The 25274-nt window shown below is 33.9% G+C and overlaps 2 protein-coding genes across 2 annotated transcripts; one reads left to right on the top strand and one right to left on the bottom strand.

The window, feature by feature from the left end:
- Positions 1–209: 209 nt before the first annotated feature.
- On the bottom strand, positions 210–881 carry LOC145802849 (uncharacterized). The gene has a single exon (XM_082895638.1). The coding sequence runs from the start codon at positions 879–881 to the stop codon at positions 210–212; it is 672 nt and encodes a 223-aa protein (XP_082751764.1).
- An 11751-nt stretch (positions 882–12632) lies between these two features.
- Positions 12633–24544, top strand: LOC114273372 (kinesin-like protein KIN-UB). Its single transcript, XM_028215136.2, has 19 exons — positions 12633–13115; positions 14848–14948; positions 15071–15193; positions 15501–15686; positions 15885–16106; positions 16226–16382; positions 17114–17263; positions 17870–17958; positions 18191–18394; positions 18807–18953; positions 19761–19895; positions 20342–20473; positions 21785–21920; positions 22032–22124; positions 22278–22403; positions 22544–22669; positions 23358–23501; positions 23762–23890; positions 23977–24544. Exons 1-19 carry the CDS (start codon positions 12947–12949, stop codon positions 24138–24140), a joined length of 2733 nt encoding a protein of 910 aa, XP_028070937.2. The 5' UTR covers positions 12633–12946; the 3' UTR covers positions 24141–24544.
- The last annotated feature ends 730 nt before the right edge of the window (positions 24545–25274 follow it).

The following is a 25274-nucleotide window of genomic DNA, read 5'->3' as shown; positions in this document are numbered from 1 at the left end:
ACTTCAATAACTAAAAAACACATCAAAAAATAAAAAATAATTCAACCAACTTTATTCATTACTTCCATAATACCAAGTATTACATTTTTTATTATTATAATTCCTCAAATTCAAATACAAATCCAAAAGAGTAGATTGTGGCCTCAAATAGCAGCCTTGCACATCTTCTTATTGTGATTCCCATATTTCAAGCACCTCCCACACTTGATTTACTTCACATTCTCACCCTTAGAAGGTATCATCTTCTTCTTGTTCCGCCCAAGCTGCTTCTTCATAATAGGAGGTTTGATAATCGAACTACTGGCACCATCAAAGTCAAATCTCTCACTTGAAGGCACTGGATAAACAGATTTCTTGTATGACTCTCTAAAACAATCTACATGAAAAAAGGGATCAATGAAATCATACACATCTCTATCACTACTACGCAAAGCATGCACAGCATGACAACAAGGAAAACAATTCAATTGCCATTCATGGCAAGAACAAGTTTGTCTACCAATATCAACATAAAAAGAAATAGAAGAATGAACATCAAGCACAGTATCACTAGCAACAATCACATCCCAAGACTTAGCTAGCTCCAAAGAGTCCACCAACTTCTTTTCCATAACAGGACACAATTTCGTAGTCCATCTTTTAGATTCAGCTCTTTTATTCGACAATTGAGTCATGATTTGAACCCTAATCATATCAACCATACAAGTAATAGGCAACTCACGGGCCTCACCAATCCAATTATTGTAAGACTCGGCAGCATTAGATGACATCTCACCATATCGTTTCCCTCTAAGAAATGCATTCGCCCACTTATCATTTTGCAAACCATCCAACATACTATCAACTCTACCATTCCCAGCAATACGCCTCAATTTCTTCATATAATGTTGGAAAGAAGCAACCGTTGGCGCATAAAGCACATTTAACTAATATTTTCATCAAACTCAGCTTATAGTTAGTACGAAGTCCCATCAATTTGTCAATCAAATTTCTCTTCAAATGATTCAAGCAATATGCATGATGTGCATTGGGAAAAACCACTGGAAGAGCGTCTAGCAATCCATGTTGACGGTCCGACACAAAGGTCAATCTCCGGCCTAAACCAACACCCTTTAACAACTAACTTAAGAACCACATCCAATTATCTTGATTTTCAGCGTCAACAATCGCAAAAGCCAAAGGAAACAGACCTGCAAACAACATAACATCAAACTGCAAAAATTAGCAGACTCACAATACAATAACACACTGACAAACCAAACCTATACTAACTGCAAATAAATACATACCTTGATTACCATCCTTTGATGTTGCTGCAAGCAAATGCCCCTTGTAACGCCCCTTCAAGAATGTACCATCAACAAACAACAACGGACGACAAAATTGAAAGCCATACAAACATCCATGAAATGCCACAAATAACCTCCGAAAACACCCACTACTTTCATCCACATCTAATTCAAACACACTTTCTAGATTCGTTCTCATAGCCGTCTCAAGGTACCATCGAAGTTGGTCAAAAGAAGTTATAAAATCACCAAACACCCCACCTCTTGCCTTATCAACTCCTAACCATGCAACCCGATAAGAAACATCTATACCATATTGCTTCTTCAACTTTTTTTAACTTCAATAGGACGAGTCAACGGATTATCACTAATATCATTTTACACAATATCAGACACAAATCTAGAACCAACCATTTTGCTACAAGATCTACGAGCCACAACCCCACAAGTATGCACATTATCCAACTTCATTATAAAAAAAATACCGAAATTCATCAACACCCTTCCATGCACAAACCATTTACAACCCGTAGACGACTTCATCATACATTCAGCAGTTACTCTTGTTGCATCGTTCTTCAAATAATTCACTGCAAAACCACACTCAACTATATACTTAGCCAATGCAATGCGGAACGCCGGCACTCCACCTTCAAATTCTTGACCAACACTATGTATAATCCCCTTCCAACTAGCAGACAACAAAACTCTCTCTGGTTTTGGATAAAAACTAGGCAACAAACCACCAAAATCATCACAATCGTTAACCAAAGAACTCTCACCAATTACAAAATCAATCCTACAAGAATTACCATCATCAACCTCCACAATTTTCTTATCACCCACAACAACATCAACAACATGACAACCACTACCACCTACTATTGACAGCATATTTCACAAATCATTATCACATTCAACAATACAATTAGAATATCCAGCAATAGAGAAAAACAAACTAAAGTTACCAACACTTAACTCCTTGAACTTCGCACATATTTTCTCAACAACTTCATCATAACTACATCCCTCACTAATCTTAATAGCAGCACAACAATTACTGTATTTGCACATTAACATGAAACACCCCTCCATACTACAAAATCACAAACCAACAAACAATTGTTCACAGATTCCAAACTGTAAAATTATACAGTTACAACATATCAGTACTAACACTGCACAATTCACAATTCCAAACTGCAAAATTATACACTTACAACATATCAGTATCAAAACACCAGAATTCGCAATTCCAAACTACAACTTCAAAACACATTACACTATACAACAAACAAAATTAACAAAATCAAAATCATTACACTATATCACATACAAAAATCAAATCAAATAACTATCAAACAAACAAAATTTATCACAAAACAAAGAACTAAAACAACATTGCCAAACACAAACCAGATATCACGCAAATTTGCTTATCTATACATACATACATATATGTATACATACACAGATATATATATATGTATATGTATGTATCGACAGATACATACATATACATACATATATGTATTGACAGATACAAACTAGATACACAAAGAAAGAGAGAGAGAGAGAGAGAGAGAGAGAGAGAGAGAGAGAGAGAGAGAGAACGTACGCAGATATCGCCTGTACACAGAGATTCATATCGCACAACCAGATCGACCTCACAGCACAATGAGATCGACCACACAGCACAATGAGATCGCCATAACGAAGAGAAATCGAGATCGCAGAGACTAAGATTTGATTTTCTTTTTTGAACGGAGCAAAAATTTGATTTTTCGCGTATATATAGATCTCAAAACAAAGGGTAATACAGTCATTTACAAAATACGAAAATAAAAAATGGGACCTCTGGGTATAAAACTTAAAAACTGTGGACCTATTAATCTTTTAAAAATATATTGAGATTAGAAAGGAAATAGATCCCCTACATAGAACTACATAGTAATTTTCCCCCTTTTTTTTTTCGCTAGAGGGATGGGCCAATTTAGATGGGTTCATTTTAATTTTTTTTTTTTTTTAGCGGTGGGTGAAATTGTCTAAACCATTTTTATTAACATGGATAACAAAAATAATAAAAAATTTAAATCCTTGCTAAGATCACCTGACATCACGGATTATTGCATCAAAATGCTAGATGATGATTCTGAAAAAAAATAATAATAATAATAATAATAATAATAATAATATTCCAAATCCAAATCCAAATATGAGACCAATATTAAAATGGTACTGCTGACCTGATCTTTTAACACCAGCCCAGTCCAAGCCCATACCCATAAACCCCAATCCTGATAAAAATTGATACAAAAAGTAGTCCATTCCCATCTTCACCCCATATAATTTGAAACAAGAGTGAGGCATTGCAAGCCCGTCTATGCAATGAGATTGAGCCTTTGCTTGCCATAAGTTAAAATGAAATTTTTTAGTTAAAACAATGACAAAAATATGAAATAAGTTTTTTAGTCTAATACGATAAAATATCATATTTAAACTATAATTATTTTTATTTATTTTTCACAAAAGTTAAAAAAATTTATCTCAAACGAAACTTTTTAACTTAAGGTTAAAAAAGTCAAAAAGTCAAAAAGTCAACCCACATCTCAAAAGAACCTGAGTCCGAATTCTTTAAAGTGTTTTTTTTCAAAAATGATGCGGTGAGTTTGAATTCTTTAATGTTGTGTCTGGTTGAGGAATTTAAGGAGATATTTAAAAAGATAAATGGCAAAAGTAGGTGAAATATGAATAAAATATACATAAATTTCACCTAATTTCACAATTTTTTTTTTATTTTTCTTTCCAAATCTCTGAACCAAACACAGCGTAAAGTGATTTTTTTAAAAAGTGACTACAGAGTATTATTATACTATCAACTTAGTACTATTATAACCTTGACTTTTATAAATAAAAAAAAAATTCAATTTACAAAAAAACACTTTAAAATATTTGGATTCATATGGCACTCCTATCCCCGATGGGTTATTGCTGTGTCAAAGGCATAACAGTAACTGTTGTACCTCAATTTGAGGTTTATTGTGGATTTATTTTTATGATTTGAACCGTCATTTTATAGTATTTGTTGAGTACTTCATGCTTACCAAAAATTATATTCATCGGATATTAATAATTATGTGATTGAAGTGCATATTTTTTATACTATTTCTCAAAAGAAAAATTTATTGTTTATTTTTTTATGATAAATGTAATTTGATCGTATAGTTAGTGAATCCGATCAATATGATTTTTGATAGGCATGAAATACTCAACGAATCGTATAAAATGAACGGTTCGGATCATAAAAATAAGCTAGTAATAACCCTCAAATTGAGGCACAATAACACAGCAGTAACCCCTCATCCTTCCCATCCTTCCTTTGGACCACTTTGTCATGAACTTTTGAACTTTAACTCAATAGTCTTAGTCAGGCAAAAAGTGTTGGGGGGGGGGGGGGGGGGGGGGGGGGGGGGGGGTTGAAAGATGAAATAAAGGCTACCTAATAAGGCCTGTGGTGGTGGATCACTCTCTCTGTGCTGGGGAAGTGAATGACATCTATGCTGTCTCTACCAGTCCAGTTGCAGTTGTGGGAATCTCTCAAAGTAGCCAACCAGTCACCTTTCCTTTGTACCTTCTTCAAAGCTTTCTGCTTTATCAACCAAAAAAAATATGAAGACTAAATTCACTTTATTCAAATGTAGATTGAAAGAAAAATCCACTCTTCAAGTTGATTAGCAATATCAATTGCAGCTTAAAAGAAAAATCTCAAACTCTGTTTCAATGTATACATAGGGTCATGCTCCATACCATATAAAATTTCCCATATATATATAATTGGAAGCCAGTTGTGTGTAATCTACCAAGGTGGACTCAATGGTCTAGTTGGACCCGTAACACCTGCTATCTGATCCTTTTATTTTATAGGCTCTTGAAACTAAATCATTTATAAATTAAAACCATATTATTATATTATTTTTTCCTTAAGAATAGATGATGGTTTATTTTCAAACTCATATTTACTATCTATATTTTTGAAGAAAGATATAGTGAAATAATATAGTTATAATTATTGAATCAATCTCATTTTTCATGAATAATTTACACACATAGATTTATAAAGAATAAAGATTGAGACCCCCATTGACCCCCTTTGCTTTTGATTGGTCAACTTTTCTTTTTTTTTTTCAATCTCCAACCCACACGTGTGTGTTGGGGGGGTGGGGGGTGGGAGTTTTAAGGGGTCTGAATCAATGCCCTTATTTTAAAAATCTAAATGGGGGTGGGGGGTGGGGGTGGGAGTTTTAAGGGTTCTGAATCAATGCCCTTATTTTAAAAATCTAAATAGCAAATAAACTGAAAACATAAAAAGTTTTATTAAAAAATTTAACTTTTTTAATGTACAATTGTTTAAGTACTAAAATTTCCAATTTTAAGCTAAAATAAATTTTACAAAATGGTGTGTTCTTGGACCATGTAATGGTACACATGACTCATAATGTGAACACTTGTATGCTATTAGAGGTGCATTTGAATGTCAATTTTGAATTAAATAAACAATTGGAGGGTCCTTATAGGTCCACACAAAGGACATACCAACTGCCAATGATGGATCTAAGGTGGGGCTAGGGGTGGCCGTACACTTAAAAATTTAAAAAATATTATATATTATATTAAAAATTTTAAAATAATTTTAAATTATAGGAGTTCACACCCCTAAATTTTTTGTAGATAATTTTAAAATTATATAGAGTAGCCCCTTTAATTTTTTAAATTATAAAGTAACCCCAAAAACAATCCGTCCTACCAACTACCAGAATGGTATAGCCATGCCTTAAGTCATACTTATTCTTTATTGCTAATGTGTATGTTCAATTTGGTGGGTGAGAATGACAGAACCTCCAACCTTGTGAGAGCACAAATTAAATGTCTTTTTCAAAGTGATATGAACTTCCCATCTGACTGCCTCCACAGTCATATGCAAAGTGTACACAAAATAAATATGATATATTCTGACCCACCATATTTCTTGACTTAAAACTTTGTATTAGGGATGACATCAACCATCCCATTATTATTGGAGTCAAGAATTAGCATTTTCTTTTTAATTCTACTATTTACACTCCATATCATAAAAAATTATACAATTTTATAGTGTAGATACAAATGGCGTATTGAAAAAAATCTTAATTACAACTCTTTATGGTCATGTTTTGAGTATTGTGATTTTTGTCACCATATTTTTTGTGGGGAACAAATTTTTTCATCTTTTGTAGTAAGAAATATATGCTATTTTGCAGATCATGTAATAACAAAAGGTCATACTATACACACCAGTAGACTTTTTCTTAATCGATAAAGAGATTATTTGCAAATTTCGTGAAATTTACATCAGAATATTTAACTATAAATAAAATTAATCAAAATTATCACAATTATACAATAAAATACATCAATTACATAAGAAAAAGCCCAATTAAATTGTAAGAAAGAGAGACAAACATAACTAAAAAGAATTAAACTTATGATCTTTTAACTGATCTAATTTGTAGGGTTGTATTTGGGTGCAACTATGTGACCTAATTTGTTAGATTATTATATTGGCAATTGGTCTCACACTAAATGATTGATGGAATGCTTGTTTCTTATGTTGTTCAAGTAAGGTTCAATTATTAGAGCTCTAATAATAAGAAATCTCAAACTCATTCCACACATGTTTTTGAGCTAGACATTTGGAGAATTAATGGCATAAAATAAGAGGGTAGCACTAGTGGCCCCTGAATTTGCTTTAATTCAATTGGATTTTGGGGGAATATGTGACCCATTTTCATCACATCTTTTAAAGGTAAATGCCATTTTTGGCGCCTTTGAAGATTTGAGCATTGGAAATAAATAGAGAGAAAGTTGAATGAAGTGGTGCAGCTTTACATACTTTTAATCTCTTTTCATTTCTTTACATTCTTTAATTTTCATATCCATGGTGTCAGATACCAAGAACGCCCTTGCATTATTTCTTACATTTTATATTAATGGGTAAATTACATTGACACCCCTTCAGTTTTCTATTTAATACAAATTCTTCCTTCATATTTGAAAAATTACATTCCCTTCCTTAAAGTTTGTAATCTCATAACAAATTGTCTCATGAATTTCTGATGTTATACCCTACCATCTTGCCTTTTTTTCTACAATTTCTTGTTCCTATCATCATGATTACATTTAGGAATGGCAATCGATGCCCTATCCAATAGGTATCTATGGAGACTTAATCCGAAATATATAAATTTTCTCCATTTTTCATACCCGTCGAGTTGGATAGGTGGTAAAATTTAAATATTCATCGGGAATGGATCGCAGATAGATACCCACCCATTTCTCCATGTGTTTTGACTACCCTAATTTTTGTTTGATAGATCATATTTCACCAAACAAAAATCACGAACTAAAATATGATACACTTGATTCATTACATACACAAACAATTTTCACTTCTAGACCCAGTTAAAAAATTTACTTACCAACCCCCCTCCAAAAAAAAAATAAATTAGAACAATGATGACATCTCTATCTCCAGCATTCTTCTCCTCCTCCTCATCGCTCAATTGCCCCAAAAAAAGCAGGGACTTTGCTACAGACCCCACTAGGGGTCGACCCCCAGTGAGGTGGCAGCGTGCCATTCGTCCAAATCACAAAAATAATAATAATAATAATAATTTTTTTTTTGACCAATGGAAAGGCTCCATTCATGACCCCCAGTGACCCCACTGGGGTCTTAGGCATTTTTGAAACAACAATGATTCATCTTCCCTTTTTCCTCCACCCCCTTTGACCCCCTCTCTCTCTCATTGGTTTCATTTTCATTTTCTTTTTCTTTTTTTTCCTGCTCCTCCAATCACCACCCGCCACGTGACAAAGGGGTAAGGGGGTGACCCCCAAAAGGGAGTCCCCCAAAAGGGAGTCCCAAGCATTATTCTTTTTTAAAAAGCAGTGTGAACGCAGAAAAAGACCTGTGCGTATCTAAAAAAAACTTCCCGAACTAAGCTCAATAGACATATCCTTTGTAGAAAGAGAAAACAGAGTCCAGAGAGAGAGAGAAAGAGAATGCCGCCTCGCAAGAAATTGACGTCGGCGAGGGCAAGTAAATCGACACCGAAATCGAAACAAGCAGACATCAAATTGAGTCTCGACAATCAGAACAACATAGTTGTGTTGGAATTGGAAAAACAAAGATCAAGAATTGGAAACCCAACAAGAAACTGAATCATCATCTGAACCGAAGGTTGAAGAAGAAGACGAAGAGGCCGCTGCACAGAAAATCAACGAAGAAATTATCACAAATTCAATGGAGGTTGAGGGAACGGTGGTGGATTCGAAGGAGGGGCGACGAATGTTGAAGCTGTAATTGCAGATCATGTGAATGTTGAGAACGTTGAACAGAGTGGTGTTGTGGAGGACGAATGAGAGCGAATAGAGGGTTTGGATAAGAATGATGATGCGGATATGGAAGATGATGATGATGCAATTGAAATTTGTATATTGTTTATATTGTTAATTGTTTTTGATGGTTGTAAAAAAATTAGAAGAAATAATCTGTTTATATTTCAATTAATCTGTTTATATTAGCAACAATTACTTTAAAAAATAAAAATAAAAACAAAAATAATAATAAAAATAATTGGGTTGGGAAAAATCCAAACCCATTAAGAGATGAGTAGGATAGTCCCCAATAGGGGATTGGAAATGGAGAATGGGAAAAAATTGTAATAAGAGTGGGGATGGAAAATTAATATCTGTCCCATTGTCCCTTATTGCCATCCCTAATTATATTCTACAACTTTTTATCATTAAATTATATCTAAACATATTCTTATTGAGTGATAATATACAAACATATATGTAATTTTCAAACACAATAATATAACTTAATAGTGACCTTTCACTTTAGAATAAAACACTCATAAAAACGATTTATATTTACAAAAATATCACTATTATAACATTTTTATGATATTTTTTGTATAAATTTTTATATATGAATATAATTTTTCATTTCTATTTCCATCATTATATCACAAAATATTATACTTCTTACGTATATCGAGATTATGCATAGCTAAAAAATAAAAAAAATTGCTTAAAATATTAAAAAATTTAGTAAAAAAAATACCAAAAATAAAAAAATTTATTTTTTTGTGTGAATTAAATCAAAGAAGATGGTTATTATTTCCCTTAAAATGACATGAACAAAATATTTGTATTATTTTATTATTTTATATATATACAAGCTAAGGAACAAATATGTCATTTAATCTGACCAGGAGGTAAGAGTAATTTTTCAAATATGAAAGGGAAACTTATATTAAACAAAAATTTGAGGGAGTGTCAGTGTAATTTACCCTATATTAATTGTAACTATGAATTGTAAAGTTTCAAAGGCTATGTTTGGATAAAAAAATTTAGTAGAGACTTGGGAAAGAAATGGAACTCCACAAATAAGGGAGTGTCAGTGTAATTTACCCAATATTAATTGTAACCGTGAATTGTAAAGTTTCAAAGACTAGGTTTGGATAAAAAATTTTAATAGACTTGTAAAAGAAATGAAACTCCACAAATACCTCTTCAAATCATTAATTCAAACATAACCTAATAGCACAACTGGTTATGAATTATCAGTAATTTTTTTTCACTTTTTCTCATAAATTTCTCACCTAAGCATGTGTCAATGGTTAATACTTTGTTCAGGCGAAAATAATGGGTATGTATCAATCAATTCCTTAGGCTATTATGGTCGGTCCACAATACCCTATTTAGTTCAGCTGTTCATTTTGTCGACACACACTTCTGTGTATTTATTTATTTATTGATGTCTCTCTTTGTCACCAGTAAAAAAGAAGCCCCTCTTTGTCCATTTAATGTATGCCATCTGTTCCCTCAACTTTTTTTTTTTTCCAGATTCGTAAGAAAGCAAAGAACAAGAGTTAATGAGCTAAGATACAACAAACAGAGGGTTAGTCCCTCTCAAAACTAGTTCCAGTCATGTCTTCAATAAGGAAAATAGTAATTTCAGCGGGAGGGTTGTCAAGAAAAACAACATGTTCATTTTGAACCACTCCCAAGTTGGCTAGGAGGTCAGCAACTCTGTTTCTCTCACGCAGGGTGTGCTGGAGAGAGCTGTTACTTCTTCTTAGTAGGAACTTGGCATCTTCGATGAGGGCTTTATATGGGGAATTATGAGCTAGACCATGCAGAATTTGGTTGATTGCCTGTGCAGAGTCAGATTCAATTTGTACATCTCTAGTTCCTTTCTGGAAGAGTATAGTTAGGCCTCGGTAAATAGCCCAAATCTCTGCCTCTAAGCTGAGCTGGTTACATAATGCCAACAGATGGAGTAAATATCGATATTATAGGATGATATTACCATTCAATAAATAATAAGACCACAACATTGTAGAGTTGATAACTTTTTCATCTAATTCATTTGTAATTTTTTATTGGTTGATGAGTACAAATTCTTCCTTCGTGTTATGAAACTCAAATAAGTCAAAATAAAACAAAAAAAACTGATTATGAAAAAGTAAGGAAAAATGTATTTTTAACTTTTATTTTACGATAATTGACTTTCAACTTGTAAAAAATTACACCAAATAAGTCACAATATTAAACGTCTTATTTTATGGTTCAACATTGACTAGCAGCCATATATAAGTTAAATTATACAAAAATATAAGAATGAGCTAATAACTTCTAATTTTTTGATTTTCTATTTCTTTATATCGTTTCCCTACCGCACTCTATCTTTTTATATCTACAGTTATTATTACGGAGAGAGGAGACTGGGATGGAGGAAGAGGAAGGATTAGGTTGCAATGGTGGCAATAAGGGACGGATTGTAGGAATGACATGTGACATTGTGTCAAGGAAAGAGGAGGCGTGACAAAATACAAAAATGAGTGGGAGATCTAATAAAGGAGTTTTAATGAACTCTAATGAGAGTAAGTTTCATTGCGATGTGATATTGTTGATTTTTTTGGCTTTCGAAGGTTAATTTTGTAATTTTAAGCATGCCAGTAAAAATCAATCAGTCCTTACATAAGATTAATTGCCAACCAATTATCAAACGATTGTGTTTTAGTTCTCTCAGCCTCAATGAAAAAGACTTTTATTGGTGGCTTGTTGAGGAAAATTTAGTAAATAACAATTAAGTGAAGAATAATTTCAGAATTTTATTAAGTAAAAATGAAAAACTTACAATGATCTGACCCGACCTCGTAGGGGTTTACAGTAACAAGCTATTTGAAACTACTCTTATGAATGAAGTGCAATACAAGAATTTGAAGTATAAAAATGTAAAAAAACAGTAAAAACTGAAAGGGAAAACAAAATAAATAAAGTTGGTTTTTTGATTTGAGTATGGATTTTTCATTCTGAGACCTTTTCTGCTATTTATACTTCTCAATGATACCCGTCGAAGTGAGCTTCTAACCGTGAAAATGTCCTCCCACTATGCCACGTTTGCAGTTAGGCTTCCCTCTTAATTTTGAATATGAACTCTCAATTGTTCTAGTGCTACACAGATCCATTATTATTATCAATATGGGCTGATACGTGTCTGACTATGGTTAGCAACTAGTATTAACTCCCCAAATTGCCTTCTTCATGCCACGTGTTGAATTGTGATTAGCTTTTACAAATTATATAGCCAACAGATATTTTGACTTTATTTATTTTTTTATTTCCTATCACATTATTAGAGCTCAATTAAAATCTTAAAATTAAGAAAATATATCATTCCTCGACAAAATAAGAGAGAAGAGATAAAATAATTGAAACAGAATAGGCTCATGAGCCACAACAGACAAAACATCCCATCCAACCCCATAATCATTACACTCTTTTCTCACAAAAAAATCAAAAAAGCCAAAAGCCCTTCCCAAACTAAGCTTTTGAGCCCAGTCTCATATAGTCAAAAAAGCCAAAAAGTCAAAAAACCAACCCACTTCCCAAACGATATAATTAAAAAAGTCAAAAATTAACTTTTTATTAACTTGCCAAACAAGCCTAAATTTTGTGACAGGAGTTGTTGGATTTTCCCTCTCCACCCAATTTATTTATAAAAAAAAAAAAAATTGACAGTATTTGAGAACAGAAAGGGCAATAACATAAACGGCGCTGCTTGAGGGCCCGAATTTCGGGGCTCGAATGCCCCGAAATTTCCACTTTAGGTAAAAAAAAAAAAAAAAAAAAGGAAAAAAGAAAGAAAAAAAGAAAACAGTTTCTAAAAATGGAAATTAGGGGCATTAGGGGCAAATTTTTTAGGGCCACCAATCATTTTCCTAACATAAATTCAATGCAAAAGAAGTAACAAAAAAAAAAAAAAAAAGAAAAAGTACCAAAAAAATAAATTCAATGCAAAAGATAAAAAATGCATGACCCCACGATGGCGTGACCGGAGTCCCCTGGCCATCTCCAAAGAGCCCGCACTACTATCCTCTCTCTCTAGAATCCGTATTTCTCTCACACTTCCTCACGATTGACCCCACTCTGTTCCTCTGTAACTTCAATTCAAGTTCTCATTTCTCGATCGCTGGAGTGTGTTCAAAGTTTTGCTTCGAAGCTCTCTGGTTATTCGAGCTTTTGAAGCTCGGTTTTGAAATGTGGTAATGGCTAATAATGGAGCTTATAGAAATGGCATTCAAAATCGGCCTCTCTCATTGAACTCAAATCCCAAGTCTTCTTCGTCTTCTTTCAAATCCAAGCCCTCGTCCACCGCTTCCGGTCCCCGCCGCAACAGCACCGGTTCACTTGGCTCCGGCAAGGACGATTCTGGAGGTCTCTCTCTCTCTCTCTCGATTGATTGCGTTGGTTTGTGTATAATTGTGATGGAATGTGTTGAATAGGCTTTTAAATTTGCCTGTAGAGTTGTAGATACATCATAACGTTAGTTTCTTTGATGTTATTGTAACCATTTTTCTTGGTAAATGGATGATCTTTTGAAAGTTAATCCCTTTGATGAGCTTGGATTATCTGCTGAGCATTTTAGAGTTGGTTCTTGCTTCTTTGTTTGTTTTGTGCATTTTGAGCTGGTCCAAATGCTGGTTTAGATGATAAATTTGGTCTATTGTGCTGGGTTTGTGAATTGTATGTACTTCATATAAATCATATCAATCCCATTGAAAATTTTTATCAGTTGTTGTAAGATATGGCATAAGGTGGAATATAGGAACCAAGAACATGTCAATTGGAACATAATTTTGTAACCATGATCAGGACCTGTTCTTTTTTGCTCGATTTTAGGGCTTTTCGTCATGTTTTTAAGCATTTTATTTGGTGAAAAACATTTTACTTTTATGTTCATCATACCCGTTTTGGTAAAGCTTAAACGATTAAGGCCAAAAATGTAAATAAAAATGCTACCAAATAGGCCTCTGAATTTTTTCCCCTTTGCTTGTAAACTTGTAAGTTAGAGAGAATAAGCTGCAAAACCACTTCTGTAGCTGAAGAGTGGTGCTGGCCTTGAGTTACCTAAAATTTTTAAGGGTAAACTACCAATAGGTTCTAATAGTTAAACTTAATTCTCATCAAGTCCTATTGAAAATAAATCTTGGTAAAATTGTCATTAAAAATAATTTTCTTGTGACAATTTTTTGCATACGTCACTAAAAATTGATAATTAGTGACTTTTTTTTGTCATGATTGTTATAAATTGTCGCTAAAGCTTACAATTAGTGACGTGTTTTTTATCACAAAATTTTCCCATAGACAAGTCTACTTATTAGGACCTACATAAGGACCTACATATAAGTACCCCAAATTTTAATGCATAAGGACCTGTATTATTGGTTCCTGATTAGCATTTACTTTGAAGGACAAGGATTCTCAAGGATGTGAATTTGCTGTAATTGATTTTCTAGGGAAGCATCTTGAATTATTCTACCAATTTTTTCAAACCCATTTATCACGTAAGAGTGTTTGATCAGTCCTGATGGTCGCTGTTGTGTAAACATGGATGGTGGCATGCGCTTGACACATCAGCCCCGTATTTCACACATGCCAGATCTCAGGTGACATGTCTGATGAAAAATCTTTTCAACTTCAAACAAATAACATCAACTGACTTGCTAAATACCTTTCTGGGTCAGAAATAGGGAAGTCTTTCACAAATTATAACATAGTTATTATTATTTTTCTACATGGTGTCCAGAAAAATGAAAAAATAATGATAATAGTACTTTCTTATTGTCTTATATTGTAGTTTCAATTTTATTCTGCATGTGAGAAATGTCTCTGAAGAATGGAATTTCAGATTGGTAATCTCGGGGGATTTTCACTTGCTCATTATCTTTCATGTAAACATTCCTACAATCTAATCAGTAAACAGGAAGTTCTAAATTTTTTAAGAGAAAAGGACCTGGCTATGCTGTAATTGCAGTGAACAATGTGAAATTTTCATACATTTTTTAATTAAGAATGAGGGATTACTGGTATGCTTTTCTATATCATAATTTGCACCTTGTAAACATTGAACTATATACAGCTCACACATTGCAATGTGTCTATATAGTTTCTGGGAGAGTTCGGGTTGTTGTAAGATTACGACCGCGAAATGCAGAGGAGTTGGTGGCTGATGCTGATTTTGCTGATTGTGTAGAATTGCAGCCAGAGGTATTCCTAACATCATTTTCCTCATATCAGAGTCTGCTTGAGAATATTAGAAGAAAACACTTCTTATATGTTTGGTGCCTCACAATAGTATAATAAGCCATCACTTGTTTGCTCCATTGCAGCTCAAAAGGTTAAAACTTCGGAGAAACAACTGGGATTCAGATACCTATGAGTTTGATGAAGTGCTTACTGAATTTGCTTCACAAAAGCGTGTATATGAAGTAGTGGCAAAGCCTGTCGTTGAAGTGCGTATGAATCAATTTTTGATGCTTGTGATAAATTTTTGTACCCGTTTCCATATCTTTATTGAGATTTTTAAAGACATGACTTGTGTATGGATAATTATTCCTTCACAAGTTGTTATCTGATATTCTAAACATATGATCATGTCTGAGATGTCAATGGTACTGCTCCAGTAGATATAATAGTGAACCATTTCACATGCTGTGTTAGAGGTCAATTTATGTCATAAAACTCCTCCTTTGGAAGTACAATAATTTTAAAGATCTGAATGCTTAGATGTCAATGTTTACTTGTCATTTGCTTCCACAGAGTGTTCTGGATGGTTACAATGGGACGGTCATGGCATATGGTCAGACTGGAACTGGAAAAACTTATACACTGGGGCGACTTGGAGAAGAAGACACAGCGGATCGTGGGATAATGGTGCGTGCAATGGAGGATATTTTAGCAGAAATTTCCCCGGAGACTGATTTTGTCTCTGTTTCCTATTTGCAGGTTGTTAGCCTTTACCAGATCTTAACTTATGTCTGAGTATTGTTGTTATTATTTGTGGTACATGTACAACTCTTTTATAGATTTTCACTTTTCAATAAATTCCATATTGTTAAACTTCATGAAGGATTCGTGACATTTTGTCAAAGTCTTTTTCTAACTTTGTGATTTAGCATTTGTTTTCTTTACAAATACTTGCAGCTTTATATGGAGACTATACAGGACCTCCTTAATCCTGCTAATGATAACATATCCATCATGGAAGACCCCAAAACAGGAGATGTTTCGGTACCTGGGGCTACCCTTGTAGAAATCAGGGGCCAACAGAGTTTTGTAGAACTTCTACGATTAGGTGAAGCTCACCGCTTTGCTGCTAACACAAAATTGAACACAGAATCTTCTCGCAGTCATGCCATTCTAATGGTAAATTTATTGCTTTTATTGTCTTCTGATGGTTGTGGATTTGAAATTTCTGGGAATTAGTTGGCAGTCCTTTGAACTGTTGCATGTAATTCTATACATCATGAATTCTTTTGCTGCAGGTACATGTTAAGAGGTCTGTCAAGGGGAAAGATTCTGCTCTTTCAAGTGAAAATGGTAACACGTCTAACGGGCTCAAAACTTTAAAGCCTCCGATTGTTCGTAAAGCAAAGCTAGTTGTGGTAGATCTTGCAGGGTCAGAGAGAATTGATAAGTCAGGTATCTCTCACAAATTATAGATATGAATTAAATGTTTTTTCTCTACTAAGGGGTGAACCACATAAATCATTGTGTTCTTTGTGTGTGTTTGTTTTCTTTGATTCGTTTATCTTTCTTATTTGCTATTTTGTGTCTCACCGATCTTGGTTAGGAAGAGATGAATTTCTAACAGGAGGGGCCAAGCCAAAGTTCCTTCCACCCTTTCCCTTGGGTGAACCCCCTCCTTGCTGAACATGACCGTCTGCTAGAGGGCATGAATTGACAAATTCAAAATCAACTCAATTATCATACCAAAATTGTAGTGTGTATAAAATGGTATATAAAATTGTTGGGTGGAACTTTAGTGTTAAAAATGTTTTGACTGTAAAAAAATGTTCGGAGTGGCCATTGTGTGATATGCCATACTGTCTGTTGTATATGTGGACTCTTGCTTGCATACTATGTGACTGCATGTGTGCCACTAAAAATCTGTGTAAAGATAATAGAAACTCATCAAAGATTGAATGCTTTAGGTTGGACACTTCCTAGGTATGATGTTTCTGGGATATTGATAACTTTGTAGTTGTTTTTTGTCTTCTCCTTTAGCAGAGAGGTAATACATAAGTTCTTTTGTTTTGAAAAAAAGCTTCTATAATTTATTATTTTTGTTACCTTTTGGTGTCTTTGTTACTTTCTTAGCCTATGCTCTCTACTGCATGTTAAAGTTCATTTATTTGTATGTCATTCCACAGGAAGTGAGGGACATACTTTAGAGGAAGCCAAGTCTATTAATCTTTCATTGAGTGCACTAGGGAAATGTATCAATGCGCTGGCAGAGAATAGTGCACATGTTCCAGTGCGCGATTCAAAGCTTACTAGATTGCTTAGAGATTCATTTGGAGGTGAATTGCTCGTTCTTACAGTATTTAGTTTGGTTTCTTTTGAATTTTTCGGTGTATGTCTATGACATGATTGCTTCATTTGAATGTATGCACATTGAATAATATATGGTGAAAACGTCAAGTATATGACTACCTCGGCCTTCTCAAGCTTATCATAATATGGCTTAGAAGTTGATTTGGACCCATCTGTGAATGGTCCTTTTCGGTTGACAGAAAAGTTTGATGTTTTGGGCTTCAATTGTACGTTGTCTTCAAAGTGAAGTGCCCTTGAAGGAATGTTGGATTATAATTTATGGCCATTGGTTCCAAGTCTGTTATCATGCCAAGTTTCTACAAATTCACTTATCAGATAAGGTCTGTAAATTGGTTGAACCTGTTCAAATGTTGCCACTATAGCTATTCAACCAATTTGCTAGGTTCTATGTGTTTCAGGCTCAGGATACTGTTTCAGCTGGCAGACAACTGTCACTGGTGGCCTTTTCAATTGCATTGTTGCTTAGTTTTATATTTATTTGTTATGGACACAAGCTGGAATGTATTTATTGAATCAACTTCTGGTAGTTTTAATTATTGCAATAAGTACCCTGATTGTGTACATCATTACAGGCACTGCAAGGACTTCGCTGGTTGTTACTGTTGGTCCCTCTCCACGCCATCGAGGAGAGACAGCGAGTACCATAATGTTTGGGCAAAGGGTATGTTTGACATCATTTTCTTCTCTTTAATTTTGTTAAGTTGATTGCATGGACTCATCTAGTTGCCATGGGCATTCCTTCTCCGTAATTTAGCTGTTGTTATCATTGTAATTTAGCTGAGCTAATTACAATTTTAGTGAATAGTCATGGGGTATTTGCTGACATATCATACAATAATCTATTGGTTGATTGATTTGATCATTGGGAGATGCTAAAACTTTACCTTTCATAGGCTATGAAGGTGGAGAATATGTTGAAGATCAAGGAAGAGTTTGATTACAAGAGTTTGTCTAGAAGGCTTGACATACAGTTGGACAAACTCATTGTAGAGAATGAGAGGCAGCAAAAAGCATTCCAGGATGAGATTGAAAGAATAACTATAGAAGCACAGAAACGTATCTCTGAGGCTGAAAGAAACTATGCTGATGCTTTGGAGGTAAGTGCATCCATTTCCATTTGTCTGTAATGTGAGCATTGATCTTACAAATGTCATATGCTTTTTGCTGTAGTTATAAATCAGCCTTGTCATTGGCTTACTGTTAATGCTGCAATCTTTTGATTTTTCCAGAAAAGTGTTTATTTCTTCATATTTAGATGCATTTATACACATGTATGTACAATCTGCTGTTGCCCTTTGCTTCTTCATGATTCAATAATTTGGAGGAAAGCAAATTTTTATTGCCAACATTTTCTGAAGTTTGTGGTTTGAAGTTGGATTTTTGTTCCAACTGGAGGAAGAAAGGGAAAGAAAAAAAAAATTTGTTGATTGCCCCATATTCTATTATTGCTTGAACAAGATTTGGTGACTTAATGGTTATCATACTTGCTTGATGTTGTTCATTTTGTAGAATGAAAAATTGAAATATCAGAAAGAATATAAGGAGTCATTGAAGAAGCTCGAGGAGCAATGGTCAAAAGAGCAACAAAAGCATGGTGGTGGAAAAACCAGAATTGAAGTAAAAGATGGTGGCCTCATCAAGACATCGAGGGAAGAGGTATCGAGTTCCATCATTATACAAGTATTTTGGTTTGTGGTGTTGGTACTAAACATATCTTATGTTTTCTTTCTGGTTCATCACTTCTGTGCATAATAGCTATTCCTTTTTACATGTAATCCTAATGTGCAAAATGTTTTAAAATTTTCCTTTTGACAGTTAATTGTCTCCAATGGACTCATCTTAGTAGTGCGCCTCGTCCTTTTAAAATATCTCCCTTCGTCGTTACTAAAGAGATGTTATTCAAGTGAATAAATATTATGGATATAGACTCTCATCTAGAATGGCATCATGGTCTAGAGAATTTCTACTTTTATAATAGTTGACCTCAAGAAAGAAACCCTTTGCTTTGCCAATGAACACCATGTTTTTAATTTGCAATTTCGTAGGAAAATTTCTCTTGGGCCCTATCTATTTTGTTAGACTGCCTTATTTGTTCTGCCCAACTTTCCTAAAGTTTCCAGATATTCTAGCTTTAAATTTTCAGCTTCATGATTTTTCAACTATATTTTATCAAAAGGAACGTCAACTTTCTGAAATATGAGAAGACTTGTTTTCTTTGTTAAGACGATTTATTTGTATAACTTTTCCATCAGGTTGTGACATTTATACAACTGTGTAACATTATATTCTTATTATTGTTCTATCCACTTCTATATGGGCCCCCAAAGGTCACATGCTTACATTTGGCTGGTCAAGGTTGACACCTGGGTCATGCCTCCAACTCCAATGGATTAAACCAATGGTTAACTTATACTACAATTCCCTTGGCAATGACCACCTAGTGTTTTCTTTTGTGATACACAGATTCCTGCAGTGTCCTCTGTTGAGGAAGTTGCTGGGGTTAAAAAGTTGCTTCGAGATGAGAAACTTTTAAGGAAGTCTGCAGAAGAGGAAGTCAATAATCTTAGGAATCAACTACTGCAATGGAAAAGGTCAGAGGTATGTTTTTTATGCTTCCATGAATGTCTCATTTCAGCATCATTTGTTTCCTTTTTTTTTTTCCCCCATCTTTTGTAGCATGGTTGTCAATCAATATAACTAACCAATCCTGTTGGATTACTAGTGATGGAGTCAAGGAGTCAGTTGAAAAAATATGGAAGATTAGAATTTTAGTTTGTTTGTGAGTTTAATTTATTAATGAAGTTGAATTTGTGTGGGATTTTATTTCTTAGTTTAAACTTGTTTCTTCATTGGAATTTATCAATTTGGTTTGCCTATATATATGGCTTTGGTGTAATGAACTATCAGTTTTGGGCATTGATTGAATATTGAAGAACTGATATTGAATTGGGAATGTGTTCCCCATTTCTTATCTTCTCCCTTTATTTTATCTTCTCTCCTCCTCTCTTCTAATCCTTCTTGCTGTCACTTTGCTGGTCAACTAGGCAGCTGGGAATTCTGAGATCTCAAAGCTTCACAAGTTGCTGGAAGATGAGGTGCATCAGAAATGTAAACTTGAAGAAGAAATAGCTGTACTACAAAGTCAACTATTGCAATTAAGTTTTGAAGCTGATGAGGTACGCCATACAGTTCATAAATATGTTTATATGGTTTCTGATATTGTTAGTAGAAAAAGGATCTATGAGTGATATTTCCACTTGAATCAGAGAACATGTTAGCTTTTGAGAGAGAGAGAGAGAAAGAGAGTCTTTTCCTGGATTCTCAAATATTTTATTCCCAACCTTTCAAAGTAACTAATTCTCCTGTTTGTATGAAATCAATTTCTAGATGTATAAAATGGCCAAGGACACTAATAAATACCATTGTGGTCAGTAGCATCAATTATTCAGAAAATGACCAACTTCTGTAGGAATTAGCCTTATCTGCTTGTCCTGTCTTGTATCAGAATATTATTTTCCTCCCAGTTAATTTTGTACAAAAAATTTACTCATCATTTTATAACTATAAATGGGGAACTAATATTACTTTTGGACTGAAATGCCTTTCTTAAATATATATGTTAATTCTAGTCATTGGCCAAAATTGAACATTTGGTCATATGCTGGTGTTCTCAAACCATTATGTAGAAAATTTAAAAATCCAGAGGCTTTTGGTGACTGTTGTTCACTTGGCCTTGAATGCAAATGGATCTATCTTCCTTGTCATTAGTGAGACAACCTTTGAGGAAAAAAGGACAATTATAAACTGTAGAGTTAGGATACTTGCTGTTCACACCCCATGATTATTTGTCTTTCTAGTCTCACTCACTGTCAGAAAGGTATATCTATTTTTGTTTAGATTACATAAAGTTAATGGGAGGTTGTATTTGTAATACCACGTGGATGCGAACAGAAAGTATCCTAAATTTGTTGCATGAAGAACAATGGGTTCGTTTGGTTTGAATTTCCCAAAAATTTTTGGGAAAATTTCTCTACAAATGAGTTTTCAGAAAAACTCAAACCAAACAAATTTTCCCAAAAAATTTTTCCAAAACTTGTAAACCAAACAAGTTTTCCAAACAAATCTCTCTCTCATACACATCAAATCAATCACTTTTTCCAAAACTCTCTCTCAAAATAATTTTCCAAAACATCTTTCCAAAAAAACCAAACCAAACAACTTTTCGTACTTTTTATCTCCCAAACTCATCTCCCAAAATCAAACCAAACAAGCCCAATGATTTCAATTCTTAGTCCTGTTAACTAGTGAATTTGGATGTTTGAGAGTTCACAAGTTTTCCATTCAGCCATTAGGAGTCTTGGTACATGAACAGTCCCTAAAGGGGGCTGTATTTCTGGCATTTCCCACGCATAAACACATGGATTTTTGGCATGCATGTGTATTGCTGTGACAACCAATTTGAATATCAAAACATGTGTCTTTGTTAGACAAGAAGAAGCCTTGATGTTGGAGCCAGGAAAGTTCCCAGTGATCTGGATTCTCTCATTTCTCAAGTTAGGCATCCACAGCTGAGAGATTCAGGAGATGGGGACAAGGCCTCAATAGCAAAACTCTTTGAACAAGGTGGTGGACATGCGTCCATTTATTTTTTACTGTTAGTTTACTGCTCATTATCTATAATTCATCTGTCTGTTGTCTTGGTTTTGTTCCTCATAAAATTCAGTGTTCCAACAGTGGGATTGCACAAGATTTTGTCATTGCTTGAAGCTGAAGATGCTGATGTCCGAATTCATGCGGTAAAAGTTGTTGCAAATCTAGCTGCTGAAGGTGATTTAGTACATTTGTTTGTTTTGTTTTTTCACATCCCTATAGTATTATAACCTCTTTGTACCTATAAAAAGTACTATAGATTCTGTAGAAGTATTATAATTTAGTACATTTCTGTTCGGGAATGATGCTTTACTCTTGTCTAATTTGCAGAAACAAATCAAGAAAAGATTGTACAAGCCGGAGGTCTTACATCCTTATTAATGCTTCTTAGTAGTTCTGAGGATGAGACCATTCATAGAGTTGCAGCTGGTGCAATTGCAAATCTTGCAATGAATGGTAAATTTCCTTTACTTTTTTGTACTTCAGTATATCTTACAATCTTGAAGTGATGTATTGCTAATTTTGGCACGGGTTGCTTGGCTCGCTATCTATTCATCATGTCTAACGTTTATAATTTTTTTTTTTTATTTTAACAGAAACCAACCAGGAGCTTATAATGGCTCAAGGAGGCATTAGTTTGTTGTCAATGACTGCAGCCAATGCCGAGGATTCTCAAACCCTTCGTATGGTTGCTGGAGCCATAGCTAATCTTTGTGGCAACGGTAATCTCCCTTCTTATTGATGTTCATTCTACTGAACTTGTTAGTTCCTTGCATTACCATTGTTGTAAGAAGGTTTGCTTTTCCTGACATATGAGATTATGGTTGGTTTATGCACATGCTGAAGAGAAAGGTAAAGATAGCCTGTGCAAGAGCTGCTGTAGTAATTGGGAAAATATATTTTCCACTTCCATAAACCAATTTGAAACAGTTTATCATATTGTTATTTTGTTATTCTTCAAGCAATTCTTTTCTTGCATGATGGGCATAGAGATATTTGTGCCACTTCAGGCAATCAACTTGAAATGTCTGATCATATTGTCAGTTCCTTGGAGCATCTTTATTCCTGTATGGGCATATTGTCGGATCTCCCTACTATAGAAAACTTCTGCTTTCTCCATACAAGCAATTGCTTTGGAGTATTAAATTTACCTGAAAACTGTTGATTGTTGATTAACTATAGTCTAGAAGTTAGTTGATCTGATCTTATTTGGACCAAAGTGTGTTGTTAGCATTCTAGTTTCATGTGAACCAAGTTCCTGATCTTGGAATGGTGTAAATAAGGGTTGTTTGTCATATGAACTGGAAATTTTAACATGTTAGCTGTGTTACTGACTGGAATGTTGGTTGCAACTGGTCTTTGGGCTGGCATTTTACTGTGACTGACGACACTTAATGTTGCAACTTTCAGATAAGTTACAGACGAAGCTGAGAGGTGAAGGTGGTATTAAGGCATTACTAGGAATGGTGAGATGCAGGCATCCTGACGTTCTTGCTCAAGTTGCCCGTGGCATTGCAAACTTTGCAAAATGTGAATCCAGGGCATCTACTCAAGGTAGGCTGTTGTAACATTTATCTCCAAGCGAAGTGCTGCTGTATTTGTCATACTATTATTATTATTATTATTATTACTATTATTACTTTTTACATGATAAATTTCTTCCAATTTTAACAAAAGCCAAGAATTGTAATCAACTTTTTGCATCAGCTATAATCTCATCAAACTTGAAGCGGGGATATAGTAAATGCATAATACGATTTTTTTTTTTTTTAAAATGTTAATGCATTATATTACTGATGGTCTCATTGCCACAGGGTCTAAAAGTGGGAAGTCTTTTCTGATTGAGGATGGTGCACTCCCATGGATTGTACAAAACGCTAACAATGAAGCCTCACCAATCAGGCGCCACATTGAGCTTGCGCTCTGCCATTTAGCACAACACGGTGAGTTTGCTCATCTATTTCCACCTTGAAACCTGAATTTTTCGATGGATGGTGTCTGAATTGGCTTTTAATTGACTACATTTCAGAAGCTAATGCGAAGGACATGATTAGTGGAGGTGCCTTGTGGGAGCTTGTTCGCATATCGCAAGAATGCTCAAGAGAGGACATAAGGGTTCTTGCACATCGGACTCTAACTTTGAGCCCAACTTTCCAGGCTGAAGTAAAACGGCTTAGGGTAGATTACGGATGAAGATGCATGGGACGATTAGCAAAAAGGGTGTTATCAATCGTGCTAAAATGATTGATCGGTCTTTTTGGGAGAACTGAGAATTTCCAGTAATGTGGCTGAAGTTTTGTCTGTAGTGGGGTGGCCTTGGGTTTGTAGTTGCTGCTCTCTAGTTGTTATGTGAAACCCATTATTCTTAATCATTTTCTTCTAACTTCTGTTAATTTTTAATTTATTCTGTACATGGAATGACAATGAGAAAAGAAAAAAGAAAAAGATTGTAGTCCTTCGATCTTGTAGAATAAATTCACGTACGAAGTGTTGACACTACAATAGGATTCACACCTCACAAGATACTGTCATTTGAATTGACCCTTGCCAATGAAGCAAACTACGGTTCCACCCGTGTTATATACGGGTTTTGTTTATAATTATTTATATATATATATATATATGTGTGTGTATAAATTGTAATTTTTAAATTTTATTTTATTTTATTTTTTATATAGAAAAAGGAATATAACAAATGTAACATATCTTCAATTAATTATTTTATTTTGCTTTTATTCAAAATTTAAAAATAATATACGGACAAAATTTATAACTAAATTAAGAAAAAATTTATTTTTAATGACATTTGTTTACTTTGAAAAAGGTAGTTAATATAAATATTATACATTAAGTAAAAAAATGTGGTTAGCAATAATGTTTACATAAATTTACTATAGTTTTAACTTTAATTTTTTTTTTTAAAAAAAAACTATTTTAAAAGCATTTTTTTAGCTAGTGCCAAATAAAATTTTCTTAGTAAAAAGAAAAGTTATAAAATTTTGTTGCAAATTTTCAAATGTTTATTGTTAAACATTCTATTTTACTTGTTTGTTTTGCTAGTTTTGATCTTTGATCTTTGCTCCACATTCATCGTATTATTTTATTTATTTTTCTTCTTTTAGCTTGATTTTCGCATGATACTTCTTTCATAGTGCATCTCCGAGTATATTAGTGAAAACATCATAAACTTAAAATGCATAAAATTATAATATATATATATATATATATATAAAGTAAGTAATTGTCCAAAATTAAAACTACTTTAAGAAAAAATAAAAACAAAAATAAAATTATTTGAAATATAAAATTATTTATTTATTAATTTTT

The sequence above is a fragment of the Camellia sinensis genome, chromosome 11 (assembly GCF_055761805.1).
Source record: "Camellia sinensis isolate YWXY chromosome 11, ASM5576180v1, whole genome shotgun sequence".
NCBI lineage: Eukaryota > Viridiplantae > Streptophyta > Magnoliopsida > Ericales > Theaceae > Camellia > Camellia sinensis.
The sequence above is the reverse complement of the archived record's forward strand: the minus strand, read 5'-3'. Positions and strand labels throughout refer to the sequence as shown.

Excerpts from the sequence above, each read along its gene's own strand:
- LOC114273372 (XM_028215136.2), top strand. The coding sequence starts at position 12,947 with ATGGCTAATAATGGAGCTTATAGAAATGGCATTCAAAATCGGCCTCTC. Across the intron at positions 15,194-15,500 it reads TGGCAAAGCCTGTCGTTGAA|AGTGTTCTGGATGGTTACAA; the intron begins GTGCGTATGAAT and ends TTGCTTCCACAG. Across the intron at positions 22,670-23,357 it reads AGCTAATCTTTGTGGCAACG|ATAAGTTACAGACGAAGCTG; the intron begins GTAATCTCCCTT and ends TGCAACTTTCAG.
- LOC145802849 (XM_082895638.1), bottom strand. The coding sequence starts at position 881 with ATGAAGAAATTGAGGCGTATTGCTGGGAATGGTAGAGTTGATAGTATG.